Source organism: Mauremys reevesii, linkage group 13, assembly GCF_016161935.1.
Source record: "Mauremys reevesii isolate NIE-2019 linkage group 13, ASM1616193v1, whole genome shotgun sequence".
NCBI classification, from domain to species: domain Eukaryota; kingdom Metazoa; phylum Chordata; order Testudines; family Geoemydidae; genus Mauremys; species Mauremys reevesii.
This window is the reverse complement of record NC_052635.1, coordinates 15,045,800-15,069,772: the sequence shown is the minus strand read 5'-3', so window position 1 is coordinate 15,069,772 and position 23,973 is coordinate 15,045,800. Positions and strand designations below refer to the sequence as shown.

The 23,973-nt window shown below is 47.0% G+C and overlaps 2 protein-coding genes across 2 annotated transcripts; one reads left to right on the top strand and one right to left on the bottom strand.

Annotated features, from left to right (window-relative positions):
• Positions 1–3,554: 3,554 nt before the first annotated feature.
• LOC120380089 (olfactory receptor 10A7-like) lies at positions 3,555–8,735 on the top strand. Its single transcript, XM_039497586.1, has 2 exons — positions 3,555–3,571; positions 7,814–8,735. Exons 1-2 carry the CDS (start codon positions 3,555–3,557, stop codon positions 8,733–8,735), a joined length of 939 nt encoding a protein of 312 aa, XP_039353520.1.
• Positions 8,736–9,685: 950 nt separating this feature from the next.
• Positions 9,686–16,320, bottom strand: LOC120380088 (syntaxin-binding protein 2-like). The gene is made up of 7 exons (XM_039497585.1): positions 16,056–16,320; positions 15,186–15,251; positions 13,820–13,869; positions 12,748–12,829; positions 12,090–12,166; positions 10,168–10,243; positions 9,686–9,705 (listed from the first exon to the last, which is right to left on the bottom strand). Exons 2-7 carry the CDS (start codon positions 15,220–15,222, stop codon positions 9,686–9,688), a joined length of 342 nt encoding a protein of 113 aa, XP_039353519.1. The 5' UTR covers positions 15,223–15,251; positions 16,056–16,320.
• Positions 16,321–23,973: the final 7,653 nt, after the last annotated feature.

Genomic DNA, 23,973 nt, shown 5'->3' with positions numbered 1-23,973 from the left:
CTGTGGCCTCACCAGCACAGAAAATAATTGAGTTTGATGGGATTTCTAAGAATGGGTGTCACACACACAGTGTGTCAGCTGACCTCTGACAGCTGGGGTCTGCAAACAATATGTGGCTCGTACTGGGATTTAGTCAAAAGGATTTAGGCTCCTATGTGTTTAGTTTTCAAAATGTGACTTAGGCTCCTAAGTAGAGCTGAGCAAATGACTGATTTTCTTTGTTGGGTGGCCGAACTGAAAAATAATAAAAAAACCATTTTATTTTGGGTCAACCTCCAATTATTATTATTATTTTCATTTCTGCATTTAGCTTTGTCATATTGTTTAGCTGAGTTGCGGTTTTGGATTTTTTCTTTAATCCTTTAAAAACAAGCTTAGCAAAATTTTTAAAAGAAACATCATTTAGGAAAAAAAAAAGTTGAACTGTTTTGACTCTTTCTTTAGACACGTGGACAAATATTTTCCAACCTTTCACCTTATTCTTCTAAAAGCTGTGCTCTAGGAACTATTTTGGGGACAGTTCTCTGGCTGGTGTTATCCAGGAGGTCAGACTGGATGATCACAGTAGTCCCTTCTGACCTTGTAATCGATGAAACTATACAGAAGAACATAGCAGGGGGCATCTCAACTCAGCAAGAATGAATGTAGCTGGCAGCAAAGGGAGGATCCTGGAAGAGACCCAAGTGTTTGGGGCATCCTTGAGTCAGAACAAACCTCATCTCCCCCCTCCTGCATGATATTAACAGAACCTTAATGTACATGGGGATGCACATTAGGGGTCTGTCAATGTCATGCACCCAATCTGTTCCACTTCATATTTATCACCCTGCTCAGCACTATGCCTGGATTCTCAACTGGGATAAATCAGCACTGACATCAGTAGGCCTACTCTGATTTACATCAGCTGGGGATCTGGCCCATGGACTCCAATGGTTACACCCATGCACACCAGCAGGGGATCATGGCCATTGACTCCACTGGTTACACTCATTCACACCAGCAGGGGATCTGGACCACTGGCTCCAATGGTTACACCCATTCCCACCAGTGGGGGATCTGGACCATGTACTCCAGTGGAGCTAAGGCCAATTACATCAGCTGGGGATCTGATCCCATTGGGTCAATGCAGTTAGATCAATGTACTTCAGAATAGCAAGAGGCAAGAATGGAAGTTCATCTCCTTAAGCATAAGACTGGATTTGTTTGGAATAAATTTGGAGACAATTAGAACATGGCACATGGGAGGCTGGGCTGATTGCAGTTTTAGACTCGAGCTATATACATTTTCTTTTCTATCTGACTCAGCCTCCCAAGGAGTGACACAGATTTACACCAGGTAGGAATCTGGCCAATTGTCTCCAAAGAAGCCGATGATTTAATCCAGCTGGGGAGCTGGTCCTTTGGCTTCCCACCGAGATCATAACCTGGCCTATTATTTGTAATGGGATCTTCTTCTTTTGCTAGTTAATATCTGTATCACTGGCCCTGGGATGTTTGTAATAACATAGCACAACCTTCTTTAGTGCTTGACATTGAACTTTCAAATAAATAAAGCCTACAATGCATCAGAAATATCCTGGGTATCTCTCATGGATTCCTAATTGTTCACAGTAAATTGGAACAAAAGAGGATGGATCTTCAAAGGTGCCTAAATTAGAACTGGTTGAAAAATTTCCAAGAAAAGGAAAATAACGTTCAGAAAATAAGGTTTTGTGAACAACAAAGCTTCTCCATCTGAAAGCAATTGTTTCAGGTCCTCTGCAGACTCATGTAGATGTTGCTGCATCAGTCAGACTCAGGCAAGCTTCCCCTCTCAGGATGATTGGTTCCGGCTCTCTGAAGACTCAGGGAGATGGTATTCTGTTTGTTACTCTTAGTTCAACTTTTCCAGATTTCTACACAGCCATGTCACTCATGAATATATTCACAAACACTGCACTGATTCCTAAATAATCATACAAAAGACATAACACAGTTTCCAAGGAATCAATGCAATCTGAACTCTGGTATTTTATTTATTAACATATTTATGAAGATGTTAAAACAAATCTGGTCAGTTCTAACTTCTTAATTCTGTGCTCAGGTTTTCAGCCTGTAAGTGATTGGAGTGAAGGTTGTTATTGTTCACAGAAGATTGAGGGGGGAAGGATAGCTCAGTGGTTTGCACATTGGCCTGCTAAACCCAGGGTTATGAATTCAATCCTTGAGGGGGCTATTTAGGAATCTAGGACAAAAATTTGTCTGGGGATTGGTCCTGCTTTGAGTAGGGGGTTGGACTAGATGGCCTCCTGAGGTCCCTTCCAACCCTGGTGTTCTAAGATTCTATGAAGAAGAAGAAAAATGGATGTTTCAATGAAAATTTCCTCATTTCAGTTTTCAGTAGCAATGGTTCCAAGACACAAAATCCAGTTCCAAAGTCTGGGGATATTCAAATGCAAGAAAATGTTTTGAGACCTTGCAGTAATCTGAACATTGGGTCTAATTCACTAGGGTTCTCCATCTGCTGTGTGCACACCCTTAAAAGACATGGTTAAGCCATGTTTATTTTGTCACAATCTTTACTAAAAAGGTTAATAGTCACCACATACTCAACACAATTAATATTAACAACAAGGAGGAAGGAACACAACCCAAAATAGGGAAAGAACGGGTTAAACAATATTTAGATAAGTTAAATGTACTCAAGTTGGCAGGGCCTGATGAAATCCATCCTAGGATACTTATTAGCAATTATCTTTGAGAACTCATGGAGGATGATTGAGGTCCCAGAGTACTGGAGAAGGGAAAAAATAGTATCTAGCTTTTAAAAAGGGGGAACAAAGACAACCTGGAGAATTATAGACCAGTTAACCTAACGTTGATATCTGGACAGACACTCGGACAAGAAATTATTAAATAATGCATAAGCATCTAGAGGATAATAGGGGTTATAATGAAGAGCCAGCATAGATTTGCCAAGAACAGATCATGCCAAACCAACCTAATTTCCTTCTTTGATGGGGTACTGGCCTAGAGGATGGGAGAAAGCAGTAAGCATAATACATGTTGATTTTAGTGAGACTTTTGATACAGTCCCACATGACATTCTCATAAGGAAACTAGGGAAGACATTACTGAAAGAGTAGTTATCAATGGTTCGCTGTAAAACAGGGAGTGTGTATCCAATGGAATCTTGCAGGGGTCAGTCTTGGGTCTGGTACTATTAAATATTTTCATTAATAACTTGAATAATGGACTGCAGATTATGCTTCTAAAATTTGCAGATAACACCAAGCTTGAAGGGATTACAAGCACTTTGGAGGACAGGATTAGAATTCAAATTAGACCTTGGCAAATTAGACAATTGATTTGAAATCAACATAAGGAAATTGAATAAAGGAAAATGGAACATACTACACTTGGGAAGGAAAATCAAATGCACAAGTACAAAATGGGTAATAACTGACTAAGTGGTAGTACTACTGAAAAGCAGATGGGGGTTATAGTGGATCACAAATTGAATATGAGTCAACCATGTGATGGAGTTCCGAAAAAGACAAATAACTTTCTGATCTATGAACAGGAGTGTGGTATGTAAGACATGGGAGGTAATTGTCCGCTCTACTCAGCACTGGTGAGACCTCAGTTGGAGTCCTGTGTCCAGTTCTGGATGCCACACTCTAGGAAAGATGTGGATAAACTGAGAGAGTCCAAAGGAGAGCAACACAAATGATAAAAGGTTGACAAAACCTACCCTGTGAAAAACGGTAAAAAAATTGATTATGTTTAGTCTTGAGAAAAAAGGACTGATGGGGGGACCTGATTACAGTCTTCAGATATGTTTAGAGATGTTAATAAGAGGACAGGGATAAATTTTTCTCCATGTCCACTGAAGAGAGGACACAAAGAAATGGGCTTAATCATCGGCAAGGGAAATTAGGTTAGATATTAGAAAAAAACCCTTTTTATCTATAAGTATAGTTAAACTCTGGAAAAGGCTTTCCAAGGGAGGCTGTGAAATCCCCATCACTGGAGGTTTTTAAGAATAGATTGGACAGTCACCTGCCAGATCTGGCCTATGGTTAATTGGTCCTGCCTCAGCTTAGGGGATTGGACTTGATGGCCTCTCAAGGTCCCTTCCTGACTTACATTTCTATTATTCAATTAATCTAGCGAGCATGAGAACCAATTGCTGTGAAACTGTGGTGGCATGGACTTCAGTGTGGGCTAGCCAGCCCAATACATAGCCAGGGTTCTGAACAGGCATGGCCAGCCTATGCTGCCATGGCTTCACTGCTATTGGTGCCCAAACTAGCTAGATCAAAACTAGTGCGTGTATGTCTATACATGCTGTACTCATGCCCTCTGATTGCAGTGTAGACATACCCTTAAACCTTAGTTTGGACATAAGTGGGGTGTGGACACACGTTGGCCATTTCCAGAGCTGCATTTCACTTTGTATGTGACAATGCTGATGTTGTGATCATGGTTGAGGAGAAAATGTGACCTGAGTGAACCCTAAAATCTGAGAAACAGAAGGCAAATGAAAAGCATCCGGGTTTTGTTCTAATCTCATGATTTTCAAGCCCACTTCCTGAGATTTTGGGAGTCTGACATAATTTCTGAATGTTTGCGGTTGACAATATATGCTTGTGTATGCATGAGAGTGTTTTTTCTCTGTGTGAATGTATGTGTCTTTGGATAGGTTCTGCCACTGCTTTGTTTAATAGAAGAAGAAGAAGAAGGTTCTTATGGATTTTGAGCTGGCAGGAGGCTACATTTTGAAGCTTTTCTTCAAACCACATGGGCTACAAATGTACTTTATTTTTAGCGGAACACTGAAATTCACAGGACTTCAGGAGCTGGGGCTTTTTTAGAATAAAATATTGCAGGATTTGGCAACAATCTAGATGTTGCCTGGAATTTCCAAAGGAGCCTAAAGGAGTTAGGCACTGAAATGCCATCTGAAATGGACAACTTGGAAAGACAGAAAGAAACATCAATTTTTTAAATAGAATGTATAATCTCTTATTGTAAGTTTGTATTTATACACAGAACAATTTGCTATGACAACTTTTACAGAGAAGAAAATAAAATAAAAAGTGGAAGAGGGAATCAGAAGTTGGCAGCTGAAGACTGGGAAATTCCAATTTATAAATCATACTAGAAAGTCTGAGAGAGGAGAAAGGGATGAGAAGAGGGTGTATAACACAATTATATTGAGATCAAGATGGATGTACAATTTAAGAGGTGAAAAAGATGAAGCTATTCCAAGTAGTGGCCACCAGATAACAGCATATATACATGGAGGATGCTACACCATAAAGCAACTAACAGAAGTTGAATTGTGTTTATATTTGGCATATACTAGAAAAAATATCATTATTTGTTAATGATTTGATAGATAGACTGAAATCAAGCAGTTTCCAGAAAAGCTAAAACAAAAAAATAGTAGTTTATCCCAAATCAGTGACATTTTATTTCAATAGAAACATTTTTTGTCTCTTTAAATTAATTGAGACTGTAGTTAGAACATAAGTAGCAGATTCTGCTATCAGTTACACTGTTATAAGTATAGAATAAATCAATTGAAGTCACGGGTGTTACACTACATCTCCACTTACGTAACTAAGAAAAGAATCTGGCCCTAAACAGATGGCATTATATGTATGTAAGTCCATCCATACAATATAACATAAACCCCAGTTCAGTAGTCCATATATAATAATATAGGCCCAATATGTTATTTCTGGTTATACAATGATCCACTAATTTAGCAATCCTGCTAACATATCTTTTTCACATGAGAATAGTTAAGAAGGATTACGCATATCAAAAAGAAACATGTGATAGATTTGACCTCCTTTACACACACAGAAGGTATATCCTTTCTCACTCCATCCAACTCCATTTCTGAGGTAGAGACCTAGTCTATTCTGTTTAGATTCTGTGATTGTTAGACAGACTGCATCTAACAATTAGTTGCACAAAATATTCAGGATCACTCCCACTAAACTTATCTTCATGACTTGGTGAAGTATTGTGTCACAGTTACTTGAGCTGTCATCTCATCTACCTGAAATGCCTTTGGAGGTTAGCCATTCTTCTCACTCCATAATTTCCCCTGTGAGTCTAAGAGCGGACTCCAATCCCATCGTTGTTAATACAGTCTAGAGAATACAGATGTGATTAACTTTTGGTTAATTTCAACCACTCATCAGCCAAAATGCCAAGGGAAATTCCTCTTTCTCACATGAAGGATAAATAATAAATCAGAAGAGATGCAGGCTCTTTGGTACTTCATACAAGGCAAGCGGGATGTCAAGACCCTGGCTGTCTGCTGAGAGAAAGGAAGCAAATGAAGCAAACAATCATAGAATCATAGAATCTCAGGGTTGGAAGGGACCTCAGGAGGTCATCTGAAGGCAGAGAGTGCAACAAATATTCTGGTTTCCAAAATGTTGACTGAACAGGGGTCAGATCAGAGATACAAGAACATCCAGATCAGCCTTAAAGGAAAAGCAACCTTTACCCACTCTTTCTTTTTGAAATCAGATGGCAACATGCAAAGACAAACTTTCAAAGACTCATAATTTCCAAGACTTGAATGCTAATATGATCATCTGACCTCCTGTGTAAACACAGACCATAGAACTTCTGCAAAATAATTCCTGGTAGAACTGGAGAAAGGTCTTTTAGAAAAATATCCAGTTGAAACTGAAAATTGCCAGTGATGGAGAATCCACCACAAAACTTGGTAAGTTTCTGTAAATAGTTAATTAGCCCTCCCTGTTAAAAATGTATGCCTTATATCAGGGGTCAGCAACTTTTCAGAAGTGGTGTGCCGAGTCTTCATTTATTCACTCTAATTTAAGGTTTTGCATGCCAGTAATACATTTTCATATTTTTAGAAGGTCTCTTTCTATAAGTCTATAATATATAACTAAACTATTGTTGTATGTAAAGTAAATAAGGTTTTTAAAATGTTTAAGAAGCTTCATTTAAAATTAAATTAAAATGCAGAGTTCCCTGGACTGGTGGCCAGGATCCAGGCAGTGTGAGTGCCACTGAAAATCAGCTCGCGTGCCGCCTTTGGCATGTGTCCCATAGGTTGCCTACCCCTACCTTATATCCATTCTGAATTTATCTAGCCTCAACTTCCAACCACTGGATCATTTTATACTTGCTAGACTCAAGTGACCACTACCAAATATTTGTTCCCTATATAAGCACTTAGGGCCAAATTTATAAAGATATTTAGCTTCTGAGTAGGTTTTCAAAATAACCTAGGGGCCTAAAATTCATTAAAGTCAATGGGAAACAGACACCAAAATGCTTCTGAAAATTCCATTAAACATCCAAATACTCTTTACAAATCTAACCCTTAGGCCCTGATTCACAAAGGGACTTGGACATTACAACAATCATTGTTGCAACACCTAACGTTTAGGTGCCTTGAAAATCAAGGAATTCACAAACCTGGGGTTAGTTGCTATGGGTATATCTACACTGTACTGGAAACCTAGCCAAAGAGGGACATTTCTCATCTCAAGAGGTAGAATATAAAAGCAGATCTTTTAAACATTCATAGCACCAGTCAGGTCTTTGATTAAAGAAGAAACAGATTTCGTTTTGTTTGTAATAGGGCACCAGAATATAAAAAATCTGCTCCAGATTGAGGCAACTCACTTCCCTGGCAGTGAAGTTTTGAATATTTCTATAATGAGGTGTAAGGCTGCTCACTGAAATAAAACGTGGTCAACAAATTCTATTCTGATTTGTTCTGTGACTCTTAGATGCAAACCATGGCAAACATAAAATGGGGAAATCAAACATCCATCACAGAATTCATCCTCCTGGGATTTGGAAATCATCCTGAACTGCAGATTTTTCTCTTCCTGCTGTTCTTAGTGATCTATGTTGTGACCATGGCTGGGAATATCCTCATCATGGTGCTAGTTGTGACTGACCAGCACCTTCACACCCCCATGTACTTCTTCCTAGGGAACTTGTCCTGCTTGGAGACCTGCTACACCTCCACCATCCTGCCCAGGATGCTGGCCAGTCTCCTGACTGGGGACAGAACTATTTCTGTAACTGGTTGCCTAATACAATTATATTTCTTTGGTTCTCTAGTTGACACAGAATGTTACCTCCTAGCTGTGATGTCTTACGATCGGTATTTAGCAATATGCAAACCACTGCACTATGGAACCCGTATGAATAACAGGTTCTGCTTCCAGCTAGCAGCTGGCTCTTGGATAAGTGCATTTTTGGCTGTTATCATTGTCATAATTTTAATGTCACAGTTAATTTTCTGTGGCCCTAATGAAATTGACCATTTCTTTTGTGATCTCACCCCAATGATAAAACTGTCCTGCAGTGACACCCATAAGATGGAATTTGTGACCTTTTGGGGCTCTGTTTTATTCACTTTACCTCCATTTCTGTTGACCATGACATCCTATGTTTATATCATAATTGCCATCCTGAGAATCCCTTCCACCACTGGGAGACAAAAGGCCTTTTCTATCTGCTCCTCCCACCTCATTGTGGTGACCATTTTCTATGGGACCCTAATGATTGTCTATATCTTACCAAAAACTGAGAAGCTGAGGGAGCTCAACAAAGTGTTCTCCCTTTGCTACACGGTCCTGACACCCCTGCTCAATCCTCTTATCTACAGCCTGAGAAACAAAGACGTCAAGTTGGCCTTTAGAAAAGCTGTCAGGAAATACGTGGCTTTCATGAATTAATGGACTGAAGGTGAAATGACATGGAGACCGTGTGATCTCAGCCCCTCCACCCAAGAAGCAGAATCTGGACCACCTGTTTGTCAGAGGTGTGCGTTGTAACTTGCTCAGAGTGGGTGACAGGTGATAAGGGTTATCTAAACTTGTGTGTAGAAAGGAGAGTTGGAGGGGAAAAAATGGCACCTACTGATTTACTTGAAGTAACCTATGGACTTAGAGGTTTTCATGATTTCTGGGACGGTCACCAAAGGCCAGACCCACCAAGGGGCTTAGGAACTTAAACCCCATATTTAGGCACTGCTGTGATCCACAACCTCCCCCCATACACACATTTAGCTGCCGCTTAACCCCCAATTCACTAGACACCAAACTGTTTGTTGTAAGTTCCCTAAGAATCTAACTTTCTGTTTCTGAGAATAAACCCAAGGGAAGGGGAATTGAACTAGGGTCTCCTCCTATACCTGGGGTGAGTTCCCTAGCCATGGGAGCTACAAGTTTTAAAGGAGATCTCCTCCCTCACTAGCTGTTTTGTGTTTCCAGTTCGTAGATCGCCAGTGGAGAAATGCACCTCGCTGCAGCCCAGATTTTGGTACCGATCTCTTTGAGGGGCATGGCTTAAGACACACTCCTCATGTCAGCATCTGGTCTTGGCTAGATTAAGCAACTCCCAACCTAGATGCTGGGTTTTGTGGATTCCATTCTCAGGCCCCTAGCTCTCCCTATGCATCTCATGTTGTGACCCAGGGGCTGCTTGTTGCCAAGGCTGCAAGGCAAAGGCAGTGGGTGGGGGTGACAGGCACAGGGCTCTGGACCCCCAGCACAGTGCCAGCCCCCCCAGACAGGGCCAGGACGGGCACAGCAGGGGCAGTAGTGCTGCACACCTGTGGGGAATCTGGGCAAGCCAGAGGGGATACACAGGAGTCAACGATGAATCCAGCCCCACCAAAGCAGAGTCACGCCGAGTTCTCGCCTTCTGCAGCATCAGCAACGAGGGGGGGCCACAATCTCTCCTGTGCAGCCCTGTCTCACACCCTCCCTCAGCCCCTCCACAGGGGGAAGTGACTGGAGTGTACAACTCAGGATGATGCACAAGGAGGAACGGGGATTTGGGCTCCCCCTGCCGCTGTAATGGGGAGAAGCAGATGTGACCCTGACACACTGAGTATTCTGGTGGTGTCCCATCCCCCCACCCCAGTTGGGACTGATGGAGCAATGCATGCTGGGAATGGTAGCCAGAGGCAGCCTTTCTGGGCGCATGCTGTGAGCCGTGTTGGCTGGAGGCAGGCCCGTGGGGGAGAAGGGGGGGAAGGGGTAGGTGGGGTCGTTCGGTCTGGTCTGCTGGGGCACTGGCCTGCTGGCAGAGAGAGACCCCCCACCCGCACTGTGCCGCTGGCCAGGCTCCCAGCTGGGGAATCCGCTGTATCCTGATACTCACGGCTGATGAAGACGTGAGCCGCCTTGTAGTTGAAGGTGGGGGTGCCCTGGAAGTCACTGATCAGAGCCTGCACCGACTGCAAAGGGGGGAGGGGGGTTGTCAGCACCAGCCGAGGCCCCTCCCTGCTTCCCGAAGGGCCCAGCCCATGCCCAGCCCCTGGGGACTCAGGGTCCAGCATGATGCCGTCAGGAGGTAGGCTGGTTTTCAGCCCCCTGGCTCTGGGCTCCCTCCCCACCTGGAAAAGGGCATGTGCCCATGTGCCCAGGACAGCCTCAGGGCCCAGCCCCGTCTCTCGCTGGCACACAAGTGTCCGTGCTCGGCCACAGACGGGACCTGGCATTGGCCTTGCTGCTGAACTAAGTGAGCTCTGAGCAGTGCCCAGGGAACAGCCGGCCGAGCAGCAATCCCAGGCAGCCGCCATCAGGGCCCGCTCCCTCCCCTGGTGCCACACTGGGCACCTGCAGCTTTGCCACACCAGCTAGCCAGGCAGGGTGTTCGGAAGCTGTTCAGACTCCGTGACCGGCATTGTGACAGGTGAGAACCTGGCTGCCCGGTTGTCACGTTATTGACGTGAACAGGGACCATATAGAACATGGTTGCGACCAAGGTCCTGTAGTGGAACCAAATCTTGTATAAATGGGGTCAAATAGGGTGTCTAAGACAAGGTTGTGGTTTGCTGGATGTATATGTGTATCATTTTTGTAGTTGAAGTTATGAATATTGGCTCTAGACTGTGTGTATTTCAAACTTCTGCTATGCTTCTGGGTGACACCTCAGACAAGTTGGTGTTAGCTCTGCCTAGCCTGCTTGATGGCTCACTAAGGATCATCAGCTATACAACTGACCTATTGAGAGAAGGCAGATATGTAGGCAGACTTGCCTAGGTGATTCCAGACTCCATTTTGCTGTAATTTTCCATAGTAAGAACAAAGAGGTGTTCTTACACCTGGAAAAGACTATAAAAGGCTGATGCCTCATCTCCATCTTGTCTTCAGCCCTGCTTCATACTTCTGGAGGGACTTTGTTACAAGGAAGCTCTACACAAAGGACCGAATGACTCATCCCAGCTCTGGATGTACAGTACTCCAGAGACTTGATTTGAACCTGCAGTTTATTCTATCATTGCTACAAGCCTGAACTAAGACCTTTGCGATTACTGTATGTAACTGATTCCATTTGACCAATTCTAGCTCTCATCTATATCTTTTTCCTTTTATGAAAAAACCTTTAGATTCTAAAGGACTGGCAACAGCGTGATTTGTGGGTAAGATCTGATTTATATATTGACCTGGGTCTGCGGCTTGGTCCTTAGGGATCAGGAGAACCCTTTTTCTTTTATTAGGGCATTGGTTTTCATAACCATTTGTCCCCATAACGAGTGGCACTTGTGGTGATACTGGGAGACGGGAGTGTCTAAGGGAATTCCTTGTGTGACTTGTGGTTAGCCACTGGGGTAAGACCAAAGTCCTCTGGCTGGCTGGTTTGGTTTGCCTTAGAGGTGGAAAACCCCCAGCCTTGGGCTGTAACTGCTCTGTTTAAAGCAATTTGTCCTGAATTGGCACTCTCAGTTGGGTCCCGCCAGAACCAGCATCGTTACACCCGGTCCTGAGCCCCAGCCCCCAGCTCGCAGGCCTCTACTACAGCGCTCCGTCCGCGGGCAGCACCTGTGGGTTCTGGGCTTCACCATGCTCCCCATGGGACTGCACTGCGGAGAGGTCTGTGGGACAATCTGTGCTTCTCGTGGCAAAGAACACGAAGCCCAGCTCCGGGGAAGCAGCCTCTTGGGGGCCCATACTAGCCCCATTCCCATCCTGAGGTCGTGCTGCGCATCCCCCCGGACAGCGCCACCTCCAGGCAGCACAAGGAGCTGCCCCGGGGTCTCCCCTGCTCCCCATCCACCTGCCCCATGCCCGAGCTCCTACCTTCTCCACAGGGCTGAGCAGGTAGATGGCCTCCAGGCTGGGGATTGGCTCCCGGCACTTATCAATATCTTCCACAGCTAGGAGAGAGCAGACACTGGGTGTGGGTCAGTGCGTCCTAGCCACCCACCCCAGCTGCTCTCCACTGGGATGGGGGGAGGGAAAGCCAAGGGGAACAGGGATGTTTGCTGGCAGCAGGCTGGGGGGTTCTGCAGGCTACAGTGCAGCAGCTGCTTTGATGTGGGGCCATGGGCTGTGATGCTGCCACAGTACGGAGCAGGGAGGGAACATCCCTGTGTACTATGCTGGGGGCACCCCGCTAGAGTCCTGGCTCAGCTCTGTGCCCTCCACCCTGGAGCAGCGAGCCAGCATTCCCCCTCCCCAGCCAGGACCCTGCTTGCAGCGTGGGGGAGGAGCAGCGAGGAGTTAACGGGAGCTGAGAAAAGTGCTGAAGAGGTTCCAGGGGCTGAAAGCGCCGGGCTAAGGGAACTAGAGCTGGCTGGGAAGGTACCAATAGCAAGGAGGGCGTCTAGGGGGCTGCAAAGGGAGGAAACTAGATGCAAACGTGAATGTAGACAAGTCAACTCCCCGACTGTGAGGTGTGTCCAAGGGGGAGGGGAGCCCTGGCGGGGGGAGCAGATGGGAGGGAGGGGCCACTCACGTGTGATGCCTTCGTCCACGATGTCGGACATCTTGCAGCACGACGAGAGGATGCGCGTGCTCGGGTGGTCCATGATCAGCACCTGAGGTAGTGAGAGGGGAGCTAGTCACTGCCCTGAGCCCAGCCGCCCACCAACATCATCCACGGCACAGCCAAGGGAGCCGAGCAACTGCTAAAGGCAGAGCCGACGGCTCCCTGCCCAGCCCTTCCACAGCAGAGCGGCAGGGCCATTACCAAGCCTGCTCTTGGCTGAGCTGGCCGTGCTAAGGACTGCGTGAGGAGCGACAAGGACAGCAGCTCCGAGCAGAGTGGCTGGTATGAGATGTAGGAGATGGAGACAAACCGGGACACCCGGCCATTGGGAATGGTTCTACCCTCCTAGACTGGAGGAGATCAGCCTCTTCGCCCAGGTGACAGGGTGAGTCCTAGCTCCCAGTTCCCTGCTCTGATCCACCAGATACCCGCTCCCCAGCCCTCCGACAGAACCAGGATCAGGGCACGGAGAAATGGAAGAAGGGGTCTCCGTGTTCCCCTAGGAAAGCCCTGTAGGCCATCGGCCCAACATCTCCACCGCCTTCCTGCCGTGCCGAATGAACCCATTGCTCTGTGCAGCCCAGCATCCCACTGTACCAGATCTGGCCACTGGGAAAGCTAGTCCCCTGTGCTCCCTCTGCCTCACCGGCCTAGCCCACTGCTCCACACACCCCAGCCCAGTCCATGCCGGGGGCTCAATAACCTGCCTGCCCAATGGTGCATACTGCCCCCATGCTTGGTGCTCTCCTGTTCCTCCTCCCACCCAGGCTGGCTCACTGGGCCCAGTGGTCTGATCTGGTGTGTGTGTGGGGGGGATATGAGGCTAGCTGGACAAGCTGGGTCTGATTCAGCGCAGTGGGAGGGCAGACATACCCAAGCCTAGCTGGGGACGGATGGGCTAGACAGAGCGGGGATCTGATCCAGCCTGGAAAACCTCAGGTTCCTAATGAATCCCAAGAGGCTGGAGGGGGAGGAGCACAATATATGGATACAGCATATCCCCAGGGGGACACCAGGGCAGCAGGCCCGGCCGGCTTACCTTCCATTCTCCTTCCTTCTTCACGCTGCGAAAGACAACGCTGAAGATCTCTGCGAGGGAAAGAGACGGGGATTAGTGGTGGGGCTCGGACAAGATGGCTGTGCCCTGAGCCAGGACCCACTGGCTGGTGGAAGGACCCCTCGGGGAAGTGGCTCAGAGGCTGCTTTCAGGCCAGCTAATGATGTGCTCCTAGCAGAGCCCCCAGTCAGCGACCGTGGTGGGCTGGCAGGCTAGATGGGCCATAGCTCTGATCACCCTTCCTTTCTGCCAGGCCAGATACGAGTGCAGCTGAACTAAGGATCTGGCCCTGTGCAGCAAGAGAGAGGGCCGGCTCTAGGTATTTTGCCGCTCCAAGCAAAAAAGTTTTGGCTGCCACCCCCAGAGCCCTAAGCTCCCCCCTGCCCACAAGTGCCCCCCACCCTCACTCCCTGCCGCCCCAGCACTGGGCTCCCCCAACAGCACACAGCAGCCAAGCCCTGGCCCAGCTGCGACTCTGTCCCCATGTGGGTGGAGCTTCTGGGCGGCGTGTAGTGGGAGTACTTCCAGGTGGCGGTGCGGCTGGGGGGTGGCGTGGAGAACGCGGCCTCCTCCCTGGGCTTTGCGGCGCTGCTGGTGGCCAAGGACCTGGAGAGCCCCCCGGACCTGCTGCTCTTCAGCCTCACGGTGCCCTGGCCCAGCCCCTGCCTTTTAAACCCCAGGTCTGTGGTCTGGATTTAGCCACAGGCCCCATCCACTGGAGATTCAGCAGTGGCCTGGGCTTCTGAAGTAACGCAGCCCTCGCAGCAGGTCAGGGTGTTGCAAGAAGACATGGACTAACACATAGCAACTAACACCTCAGAGTCCAGCATGCACAAGGCAGCAGTGGCCATGCTGATCGAGTGTCAGGCTTTAACTTGTTCTCTCCTACATTACAGCTGTAGCCTAGGCCAGCTCTGCGATGGGGCTGGGCTGAAGCGTACTGTTTCATTATGGTACAAAGTGGCTATGATGTCATTTTTCTCCTCACACGCAGCCATTACCCGTTCTGACAGGCTGTTTATAACACTAAGATTACTAGTTTTCAGAGGTGGTCGGTGGGGAGAGGTAGGGGTGCAAGATGGAAGTTTTGCCTAGGGCACAAAATATCCTTCCACTGGCCCTGGTGGGAGTCATCCCAATGGAAAGAGACACCCCCCCGCCAAGGTGCAGCTCCTATGGGAGGGGGCAGCCCTTGGGGGTGGGACAGACACCCCCCTTCCCCTTCTGCTGTGTGACGAGCAGGTGATGGGGGAGCTCTCTGCTCTGACTGACACCTAATCCTCCCCAACTGGGCCCTGCCCCCCCAGACCTACACCCAACTGGACCTTGCCCCCAGCTCTGCACTTACTCTCACGCACCACTGCCTTCAACCCGGATGGAGCCATCTTCACCTCCTGTCACGTCCACTCGAGTCCTGTGGGGGGAAGTGGGATTCAGCTGTGCGTGGGGCAGGGCTGGAGTCAGGACTCCTGGCTTCCGCCCCTGCTCTGCTCCTACCCTTGTGTGCGCCCTGGCCTCTCCCTGCCGTGCTCTGGGGAGTGTCTGTGACCCCACACAGATGGATGGGCCCAGCCCCCCCTAGTGTCACTGATGGATGGGCCCAGCCCCCCCAATGACTAATTTCAGTAGAAAGCAACTGGGGTGCTGGTGGGTGGATGTCTGCAAGGCTGATGATGGCCGAACGCCTCTGGCGCTGCGGGGGCCGGGCCTGGGCACCCATGGGCAGGCACCTGGTGACAGGGCCACGCAGGTCCCCACTGAACCTCCACCTGGTCATGTGGGGCACAGAGGGAGGTGGGGGCCTCGGGCAGGCTTAGAGCGAGGACGGGGTTTGGGTAGTAGGGCCTCAGCTCACTCCGGTCAGGGCCCCTGAGCTGGAAGTCCCCTTCCAACCAGTGCCCCCAGCCAGGCCCCTCGCCCCCGTCCACCCAGCCCGCCCCAGCCAGGCCCCTCGCCCCCACCGCACCCAGCCCCAGCCCCCAGCCAGGCCTCGCCCCCACCTGCACCCAGCCCCCTCCAGCCAGGCCCCTCACCCCACCTGCACCCAGCCCCCTCCAGCCTGGCCCCTCACGCCCCACCTGCACCCAGCCCCAGCCAGGCCCCTCGCCCCCATCTGCACCCAGCCCCCAGACTGGCCTCACCCCATCTGCACCCAGCCCCAGCCAGGCCCCTCACCCCACCTGCACCCAGCCCCCCCCAGCCAGGCCCCTGGCAGTACCAGGAGCTGGAGCGGGTTCGATGGAATCTCCTTCCCTCGCTCGTCACTTCGGGCAGAACGTGCTGGGCAGGCCTGAGCCGCGCACACAGTCACTGGGATGGACTGCGCCACTCGGCTGGGAGCTCAGTCCCTTCCTGTCTTTAGTGGCGGGAAAATATGGTACAGTCCTAGCAAGGGTGGAAAACAGCCTGAGGTGACATTGTCCTTGGAGTGGCCAATAGGAGGAAAAACCGGTTGGATCCAGTTAGGACTGGGCCATGATAACAGTAAACAACAAGATGGCGGTCACAAGATGGCAGTTCAGACTCCATCTTGGATTGCTGCTCTAGCTTTACAAACTACACATTGAATTTAATAGACACATATTTTAACAGACTATAATCCTATAACAAAACACACCCAGCAGTATAAACAAGTCATTGTCTGTAGGAAATGTTAGTTTGCACTGACTTTGCTAATGCGTTTTATGTAGCCTGCTGCTGTACCCCCTGGAAGACCTCTGCGTACCCCCAGGGGCCCATGTAACCCTGGCTGAGAACCACTGGATTAGAGGAATGGTGGAGGGGGGTGTCTAGGAGTCAGGACTCCTGGGTTCAATCCTGACTGCAAGCAGAGTGGGGTCTAATGGTCAGAGCAGAGAGCCGGCAGTTAGGATTCCTGGGTTCTAGTCCAGGCTCTGCAATTGATTCATTCTGTGACATGGTTCGTTCTGCCTTGTCTGTGTGTGACATGTGGAGTGCAGAGACCTGCCCCAGCCCTTCCCTTCCAGCTGGGTGGTGCAGTAATTAATGGCCGTAGAGCCTGGGCTCCAAGATCCTGGAGCAAAGCCTCCTGGAGAAGGAATTTGTTTCCCCAGGCTTGACTGGCTCCCTACCCCATCCCTTCCTCCATCAATCAGAGCAAATCCCTCATGGCAGAGCTGTTGTGTGGTTAGCTGCAGTGCAGACCCAAGCTATTGTGCCCTGGCTGCTGTTCAGCTCAGGTTACAGAAACAGAACATGCTGTTAAACTCCCCCAGAAGTTTCAAATGGAAGTGAGAGTCTTCTTTGCACCCTGTTGTAAACTGTTCAGCAGCTGCTGCATTCCTACCCCAGAGGTGGCATCATTTCAGTGCTGGGTGAGTGATCCCTGTGTAGTGTTGTTGTTAGACTAAGGTCAGAAGGGACCATTAAGATCATCTAGTCTGACCTCCTGCACAATGCAGGCCACAGAATCTCACCCATCCACTTCTATAACAAACCCCTAGCCTATGTCTGAGTTGTTGAAGTCCCCAAATTGAACTTTGAAGACCTCAAGCTGCAGAGAATCCTCCAGCAAGTGACCCGAGCCCCATGCTGCAGAGGAAGGCAAAAAACCTCCAGGGCCTCTGCCAATCTGCCCTGGAGGAAAATTCCTTCCCGACCCCAAATATGGCGATCAGTTAAACCCTGAGCATGTGGGCAAGACTCACCAGCCAGCACCCAGGAAAGAATTCTCTGTAGTAACTCAGATCCCAACCCATCTAACATCCCATCACAGACCACTGGGCATACTTACCTGCTGATAATCAAAGATCAATTGCCAAATTAATTGCCAAAATTAGGCTATCCCATCATACCATCCCCTCCATAAATTTATCAAGCTTAGTCTTAAAGCCAGATATGTCTTTTGCCCCCACTACTCCCCTTGGAAGGCTGTTCCAGAACTTCACTCCTCTAATGGTTAGAAACCTTCGTCTAATTTCAAGTCTAAACTTCCTAGTGTCCAGTTTATATCCATTTGTTCTTGTGTCCACATTGTTACTAAGCTTGAATAATTCCTCTCCCTCCCTAATATTAATCCCTCTGATATATTTATAAAGAGCAACCTTCTTTTGGTTAGGCTAAACAAGCCAAGCTCTTTCAGTCTCCTTTCATAAGACAGGTTTTCCATTCCTCGAATCATCCTAGTAGCCCGTCTCTGAACCTGTTCCAGTTTGAATTCATCCTTCTTAAACATGGGAGACCAGAACTGCACACAGTATTCCAGATGAGGTCTCACCAGTGCCTTGTATAATGGTACTAACACCTCCTTATCTTTGCTGGAAATACCTCGCCTGATGCATCCTAAAACCGCATTAGCTTTTTTCACGGCCATATCACATTGGCGGCTCATAGTCATCCTGTGATCAACCAATACTCCGAGGTCCTTCTCCTCCTCTGTTACTTCCAACTGATGCGTCCCCAATTTATAACTAAAATTCTTGTTATTAATCCCTAAATGCATGACCTTGCACTTTTCACTATTACATTTCATTCTATTACTATTACTCCAGTTTACAAGGTCATCCAGATCTTCCTGTATGATAGCCCGGTCCTTCTCTGTGTTAGCAATACCTCCCAGCTTTGTGTCATCCGCAAACTTTATTAGCACATTTCCACTTTTTGTGCTAAGGTCAGTAATAAAACAAACAGTTAAATAAAATTGGTCCCAAAACTGATCCCTGAGGAACTCCACTAGTAACCTCCTTCCAGCCTGACAGTTCACCTTTCAGTATGACCCGTTGTAGTCTCCCCTTTAACCAGTTCCTTATCCACCTTTCAATTTTCATATTTATCCCCATCTTTTCCAATTTAGCTAATAATTCCCCATGTAGAACCATGTCAAATGCCTTACTGAAATTGAGGTAAATTAGATCCACTGCATTTCCTTTGTCTAAAAAATCTGTTACTTTCTCAAAGAAGGAGATCAGGTTGGTTTGGCACGATCTACCTTTTGTGAAACCATGTTGTATTTTGTCCCAATTACCATTGACCTCAATGTCCTTAACTACCCTCTCCTTCAAAAATTTTTCCAAGACCTTACATACTACAGATGTCAAACTAACAGGCCTATAGTTACTCGGATCACTTTTTTTCCCTTTCTTAAAAATAGGAACTATGTTAGCAATTCTCCAGTCGTACGGTACAACCCCTGAGTTTACCGATTCATTAAAAATTCTTGCTAATGGGCTTGCAATTTCATGTGCCAGTTCCTTTAATATTCTTGGATGAAGATTATCTGGGTCCTCCGATTTAGTCCCATTAAGCTCTTCGAGTTTGGCTTCTACCTCGGATGTGGTAATATCTACCTTCTGTGACGGTGCTGCCCGTGAGAGCCAGCTGAGGTCACTCAATTAGGGTGAACAGCAAACCAAACGGGGCAGACAAACCCCAAACACTGGTGGTTATTCCAATACTTAGATTTACCAACCAGCACAAAACAGCTTCTACAGTACCTCACTGGTCACTTAGAAGTCCAAACCACACAGTTCCCTTAAAGTACCCAGCCTCAGGCCTCCATCCAGACACACCTGTCAGATATGATGATGATTCCTGAGAATCTTACTTCATCATATAAAAGAAAAGGTTCTTCCAATCCCAAAGGATCAGCCACATATCCAGGTCCAATTGTAACTTAGATCTTACCCAAAATACACGCTATAGCCAATTCTTATTAACTAAGCTAAAATTTATTAAAAAAGAAAAGAGAGTGTTGGTTAAAAGATCAATATACATACAGACTTGAATTCTATTCTTGAGGTTCAGATACACAGTAGAGATGAGCTTGTAGTTGCCAAAAGTTCTTTTAGAAATAGTCCATAGGTTACAATCCAATTTCCATATTCAGGGTGGCTCCAGTCAATGACTGGGGATCTCAATCCTTGTGGCTTAAGGTTTCCCCCTCTTGAAACCCAAAGCAGATCTGAGATGAAGAAGGATCATGTCCCAGGCTTCTTGTACATTTCCAGCAGCCTTTCGGCCTGAGAAAATAGGCTTAACACCTTCTCCCAAATCTCCTGGCAATTAGCACAGAGTAATTTATCCATTAAATAGTTCAGATACAGGTTAGCACAACCTTCAAAGAGACACATAGACAATAATACTATTTTACCCAAGTATCATTATAAATGTTAATATTTCTTTTTTATCTTTGAATTAAAACTATAGCAATAGATGAGACTTGTTTGCTGACATCACAAGACCTGAGCAAACATCTCCCCTTCTACCTCTAACAATGCAGACTTGCATTTCAAAGCTCTAGTCATTTACATATCTTCCTAACCAGTCCTCAAGGTTCACCCATGGGTCAGGTCAGTCTATGAGTTAATTAACTCTTTCTGGCCCTGTCACCTTTCAATGAGATATTATATCACACTCATAACGTCACACCCCCAACGCAAAATTGATGCAGGAACGGGTGACACAAACATCACTGACTGCATCCCAAAAGCTCCCCATTCTGGGTTTTGTCTTATTACAGCTTGAATTGGGTTAGAAGCCATGTTACTGTATAACAGAAATGGTTTACCCAACTTATGTTCAATAACATGATTGAATCTTTTTATGAACTCAAGGTAAAACTTGGTTAGAACAATAGTGGATTGGATCTGCTCTTGCAGCAGGGTTCCTGTATGTTTCATGTGATTTTGCCAAGAGCTAAAGAAACTAGCTATTTTATCTATATAAGCTTTGGCAAATGCCTGGAACCCAATTAACATCATATCAACAGAGATATTAATGTTGTTCACAGTGTAGGAATCTTGGCAGTTAGCCGTGAAAGCAATATGGTAGTGTGCCTCAATTTCCCTTTTCATACAGCACATCAGGTCTGGAATGTCTTTTCTCCTATGAAAAGTTCCAAGATTGTCTACAGGGAACCTGGGAGGCAGTGACCATGAGATGGTCGAGTTCAGGATCCTGACACAAGGAAGAAAGGAGAGCAGTAGAACAGAGACCCTGGACTTCAGAAAAGCAGACTTCGACTCGCTCAGGGAACTGATGGGCAAGGTCCCCTGGGAGAATAACATGACGGGGAAAGGAGTCGAGGGAAGCTGGCTGTATTTTAAAGAAACCTTATTTAGGTTGCAGGAACAAACCATCCCGATGTGTAGGAAGAAAAGTAAATATGGCAGGCGACCAGCTTGGCTCAACAGTGAAATCCTTGCTCGTCTTAAACACAAAAAAACAGCTTACAAGAAGTGGAAGATTGGACAAATAACCAGGGAGGAGTATAAAAGTATTGCTCAGGCATGCTGGAGTGAAATTAGGAAGGCCAAATCACGCTTGGAGTTGCAGCTAGCCGGAGATGTTAGGAGTAACAAGAAGGGTTTCTTCAGATATGTTAGCAACAAGAAGAAAGTCAAGGAAAGTGTGGGCCCCTTGCTGAATGGGGGAGGGAACCTAGTGACAGAGGATGTGGAGAAAGCTAGTGTACTCAGTGCTTTTTTTGCCTCTGTCTTCACAGACAAGGTCAGCTCCCAGACAGCTGCACTCTGCAGCACGATATGGGGAGGAGGTGACCAGCTCTCTGTGGGGAAAGAAGTAGTTTGGGACTATTTAGAAAAGCTGGACGAGCACAAGTCCATGGGGCCGGATGCGCTGCATCCGAGGGTGCTAAACGAGTTGGCCAATGAGATTGCAGAGCCATTGGCCATTATCTTTGAAAAATCATGGCGATCGGGGGAGGTCCCGGATGACTGGAAAAAGGCTAATGTAGTGCCCATCTTTAAAAAAGGGAAGAAGGAAGATCCAGGGAACTACAGGCCAGTCAGTCTCACCTCAGTCCCTGGAAAAATCATGGAACAGGTCCTCAAGGAATCAATTCTGAACCACTTAAAGGAGGGGAAAGTGATCAGGAACAGTCAGCATGGATTCACCAAGGGTAAGTCATGCCTGACTAACCTAATTGCCTTCTATAACCGGGTCTGTGGATGAGGGGAAAGCAGTGGATGTGCTATTTCTGGACTTTAGCAAAGCTTTTGATACAGTCTCCCACAGTATTCTTGCCAGCAAGTTAAAGAAGTATGGGCTGGATGAATGGACAGTAAGGTGGATAGAAAACTGGCTAGATGGTTGGACTCAACAGGTAGTGATCAATGGTTCCATGTCTAGTTGGCAGCCGGTATCAAGTGGGGTGCCCCAAGGGTCGGTGCTGGGGCCGGTTTTATTCAATATCTTCATTAACGATCTGGAGGATGGTGTGGACTGCACCCTTAGCAAGTTTGCAGATGACACTAAACTGGGAGGAGTGGTTGATACGCTGGAGGGTAGGGATAGGATACAGAGGGACCTAGACAAATTAGAGGATTGGGCCAAAAGAAATATGATGAGGTTCAACAAGGACAAGTGCAGAGTCCTGCATTTACGATGGAAGAATCCCATGCACTGCTACAGACTATGGACCGAATGGCTGGGCAGCAGTTCTACAGAAAAGGACCTAGGGGTTACGGTGGATGAAAAGCTGAATATGAGTCAGTGTGCCCTTGTTGCCAAGAAGGCTAATGGCATTTTGGGTTGTATAAGTAGGGGCATTTCCAGCAGATCGAGAAATGTGATCATTCCCCTCTATTCAGCACTGTTGAGGCCTCATCTGGAGTACTGTGTCCTGTTTTGGGCCCCACACTACAAGAAGGATGTGGATAAATTGGAGAGAGTCCAGCGGAGGGCAACAAACATGATTAGGGGGCTGGAACACATGACTTATGAGGAGAGGCTGAGGGAACTGGGATTGTTTAGCCTGCAGAAGAGAAGAATGAGGGGGGATTTGATAGCTGCTTTCAACTACCTGAAAGGGGGTTCCAAAGAGGATGGACCTAGACTGTTCTCAGTGGTAGAAGATGACAGAACAAGGAGTAATGGTCTCAAGTTGCAGAGGGGGAGGTTTAGGTTGGATATTAGGAAAAACTTTTTCACTAGTAGGGTGGTGAAGAACTGGAATGGGTTACCTAGGGAAGTGGTGGAATCTCCTTCCTTAGACGTTTTTAAGGTCAGGCTTGACAAAGCCCTGGTTGGGATGATTTAGTTGGGTTTAGTCCTGCTTTGAGCAGGGGGTTGGACTAGATGACCTCCTGAGTTCCCTTCCAACCCTGAGATTCTATGATTCTATGATACAGGCACTAACAGTGAAACTTTATGTTAAAAGGCTTTGTTATACTAAAGTATGTTTTTATGCATTACTTTTAATATGTTCAAGGGATTTTCCATAAGATTAGGCACATTGTACATTCTTACATTTCTTGATAATAGCAACACATTAGTTACAAACATCACCATCAGCAATAACAACAAATCCATTGCAAGTGTCCATCTACCATCATGTTTGCTATGCCACACCTTTGGCTCAATACCATTGGGGTTTGGGCCTTTTAGGGTTAACCTGTGGCTTCTCTTTGCAAAATTTAATTTTCTTTTTTCTCATGGTCCTGCAGGATCAAACCCTGATTTCTTTTGCTTAAGAGAATTTACTGGCTGATGGGGTGGGCTTTCTTTGCTAACAGCTATTAGCAAGTCTTTCTTCTCCCTGCCAGCCAAGTAACTTGCATCAACACAGACACTAGCTTTTAGATTTTCAGCTGCTACCCATTCCAAGGCTGGACTTTGTCTTACAGAGATACCACACCAATCCAAATAGTCTGAGGGTGAGAGCTGGCTTGCTCTACCCTGCATCCTTAAGCGTTTAGCCATAAAACTGTTCTGCTCTGAAACACCAGTAACTGAATCTGTCCTCAGCCCCTGAAGCACAGACTGGTCACTTACAGAATCAGCATGGAGACAGTCCTGTCCCAACACTATGGTCTTTCCAACAAGCTGGCCACACACAGCCACGTGGTTATAGGGCTGCTCAACTTTGTTAACAGCTTCTACTCCACCCGAGACCGTTTCAAAGCTGCCCACACTGGATCTCTCAAAAGGAAAGTCAGTGGATTCATTCACAACAGAAAATTTCTGGCTGTTAGGAACTGAAACTTCCTTGATTAAATCACTTTTACACCCTTCAGTTACAGTAAACTGCTTGCACAGGCTACCATGAGGATTCCTTTCCCCAGGAGCTTTTCTAAGTAGCAATTCACCCTTCACAGAAATTCTGCCCTTCCCTGCTTCACCTAGGGCTTGCTCTAAAGGAACACTTTCCTGAGCAA

Excerpts from the sequence above, each read along its gene's own strand:
- LOC120380088 (XM_039497585.1), bottom strand. The coding sequence starts at position 15,222 with ATGGCTCCATCCGGGTTGAAGGCAGTGGTGCGTGAGA. Across the intron at positions 10,244-12,089 it reads TGCTCAGCCCTGTGGAGAAG|TCGGTGCAGGCTCTGATCAG; the intron begins GTAGGAGCTCGG and ends CCCCCTTTGCAG. Across the intron at positions 9,706-10,167 it reads GGCTCACGTCTTCATCAGCC|AAGGCGAGAACTCGGCGTGA; the intron begins GTGAGTATCAGG and ends CTGATGCTGCAG.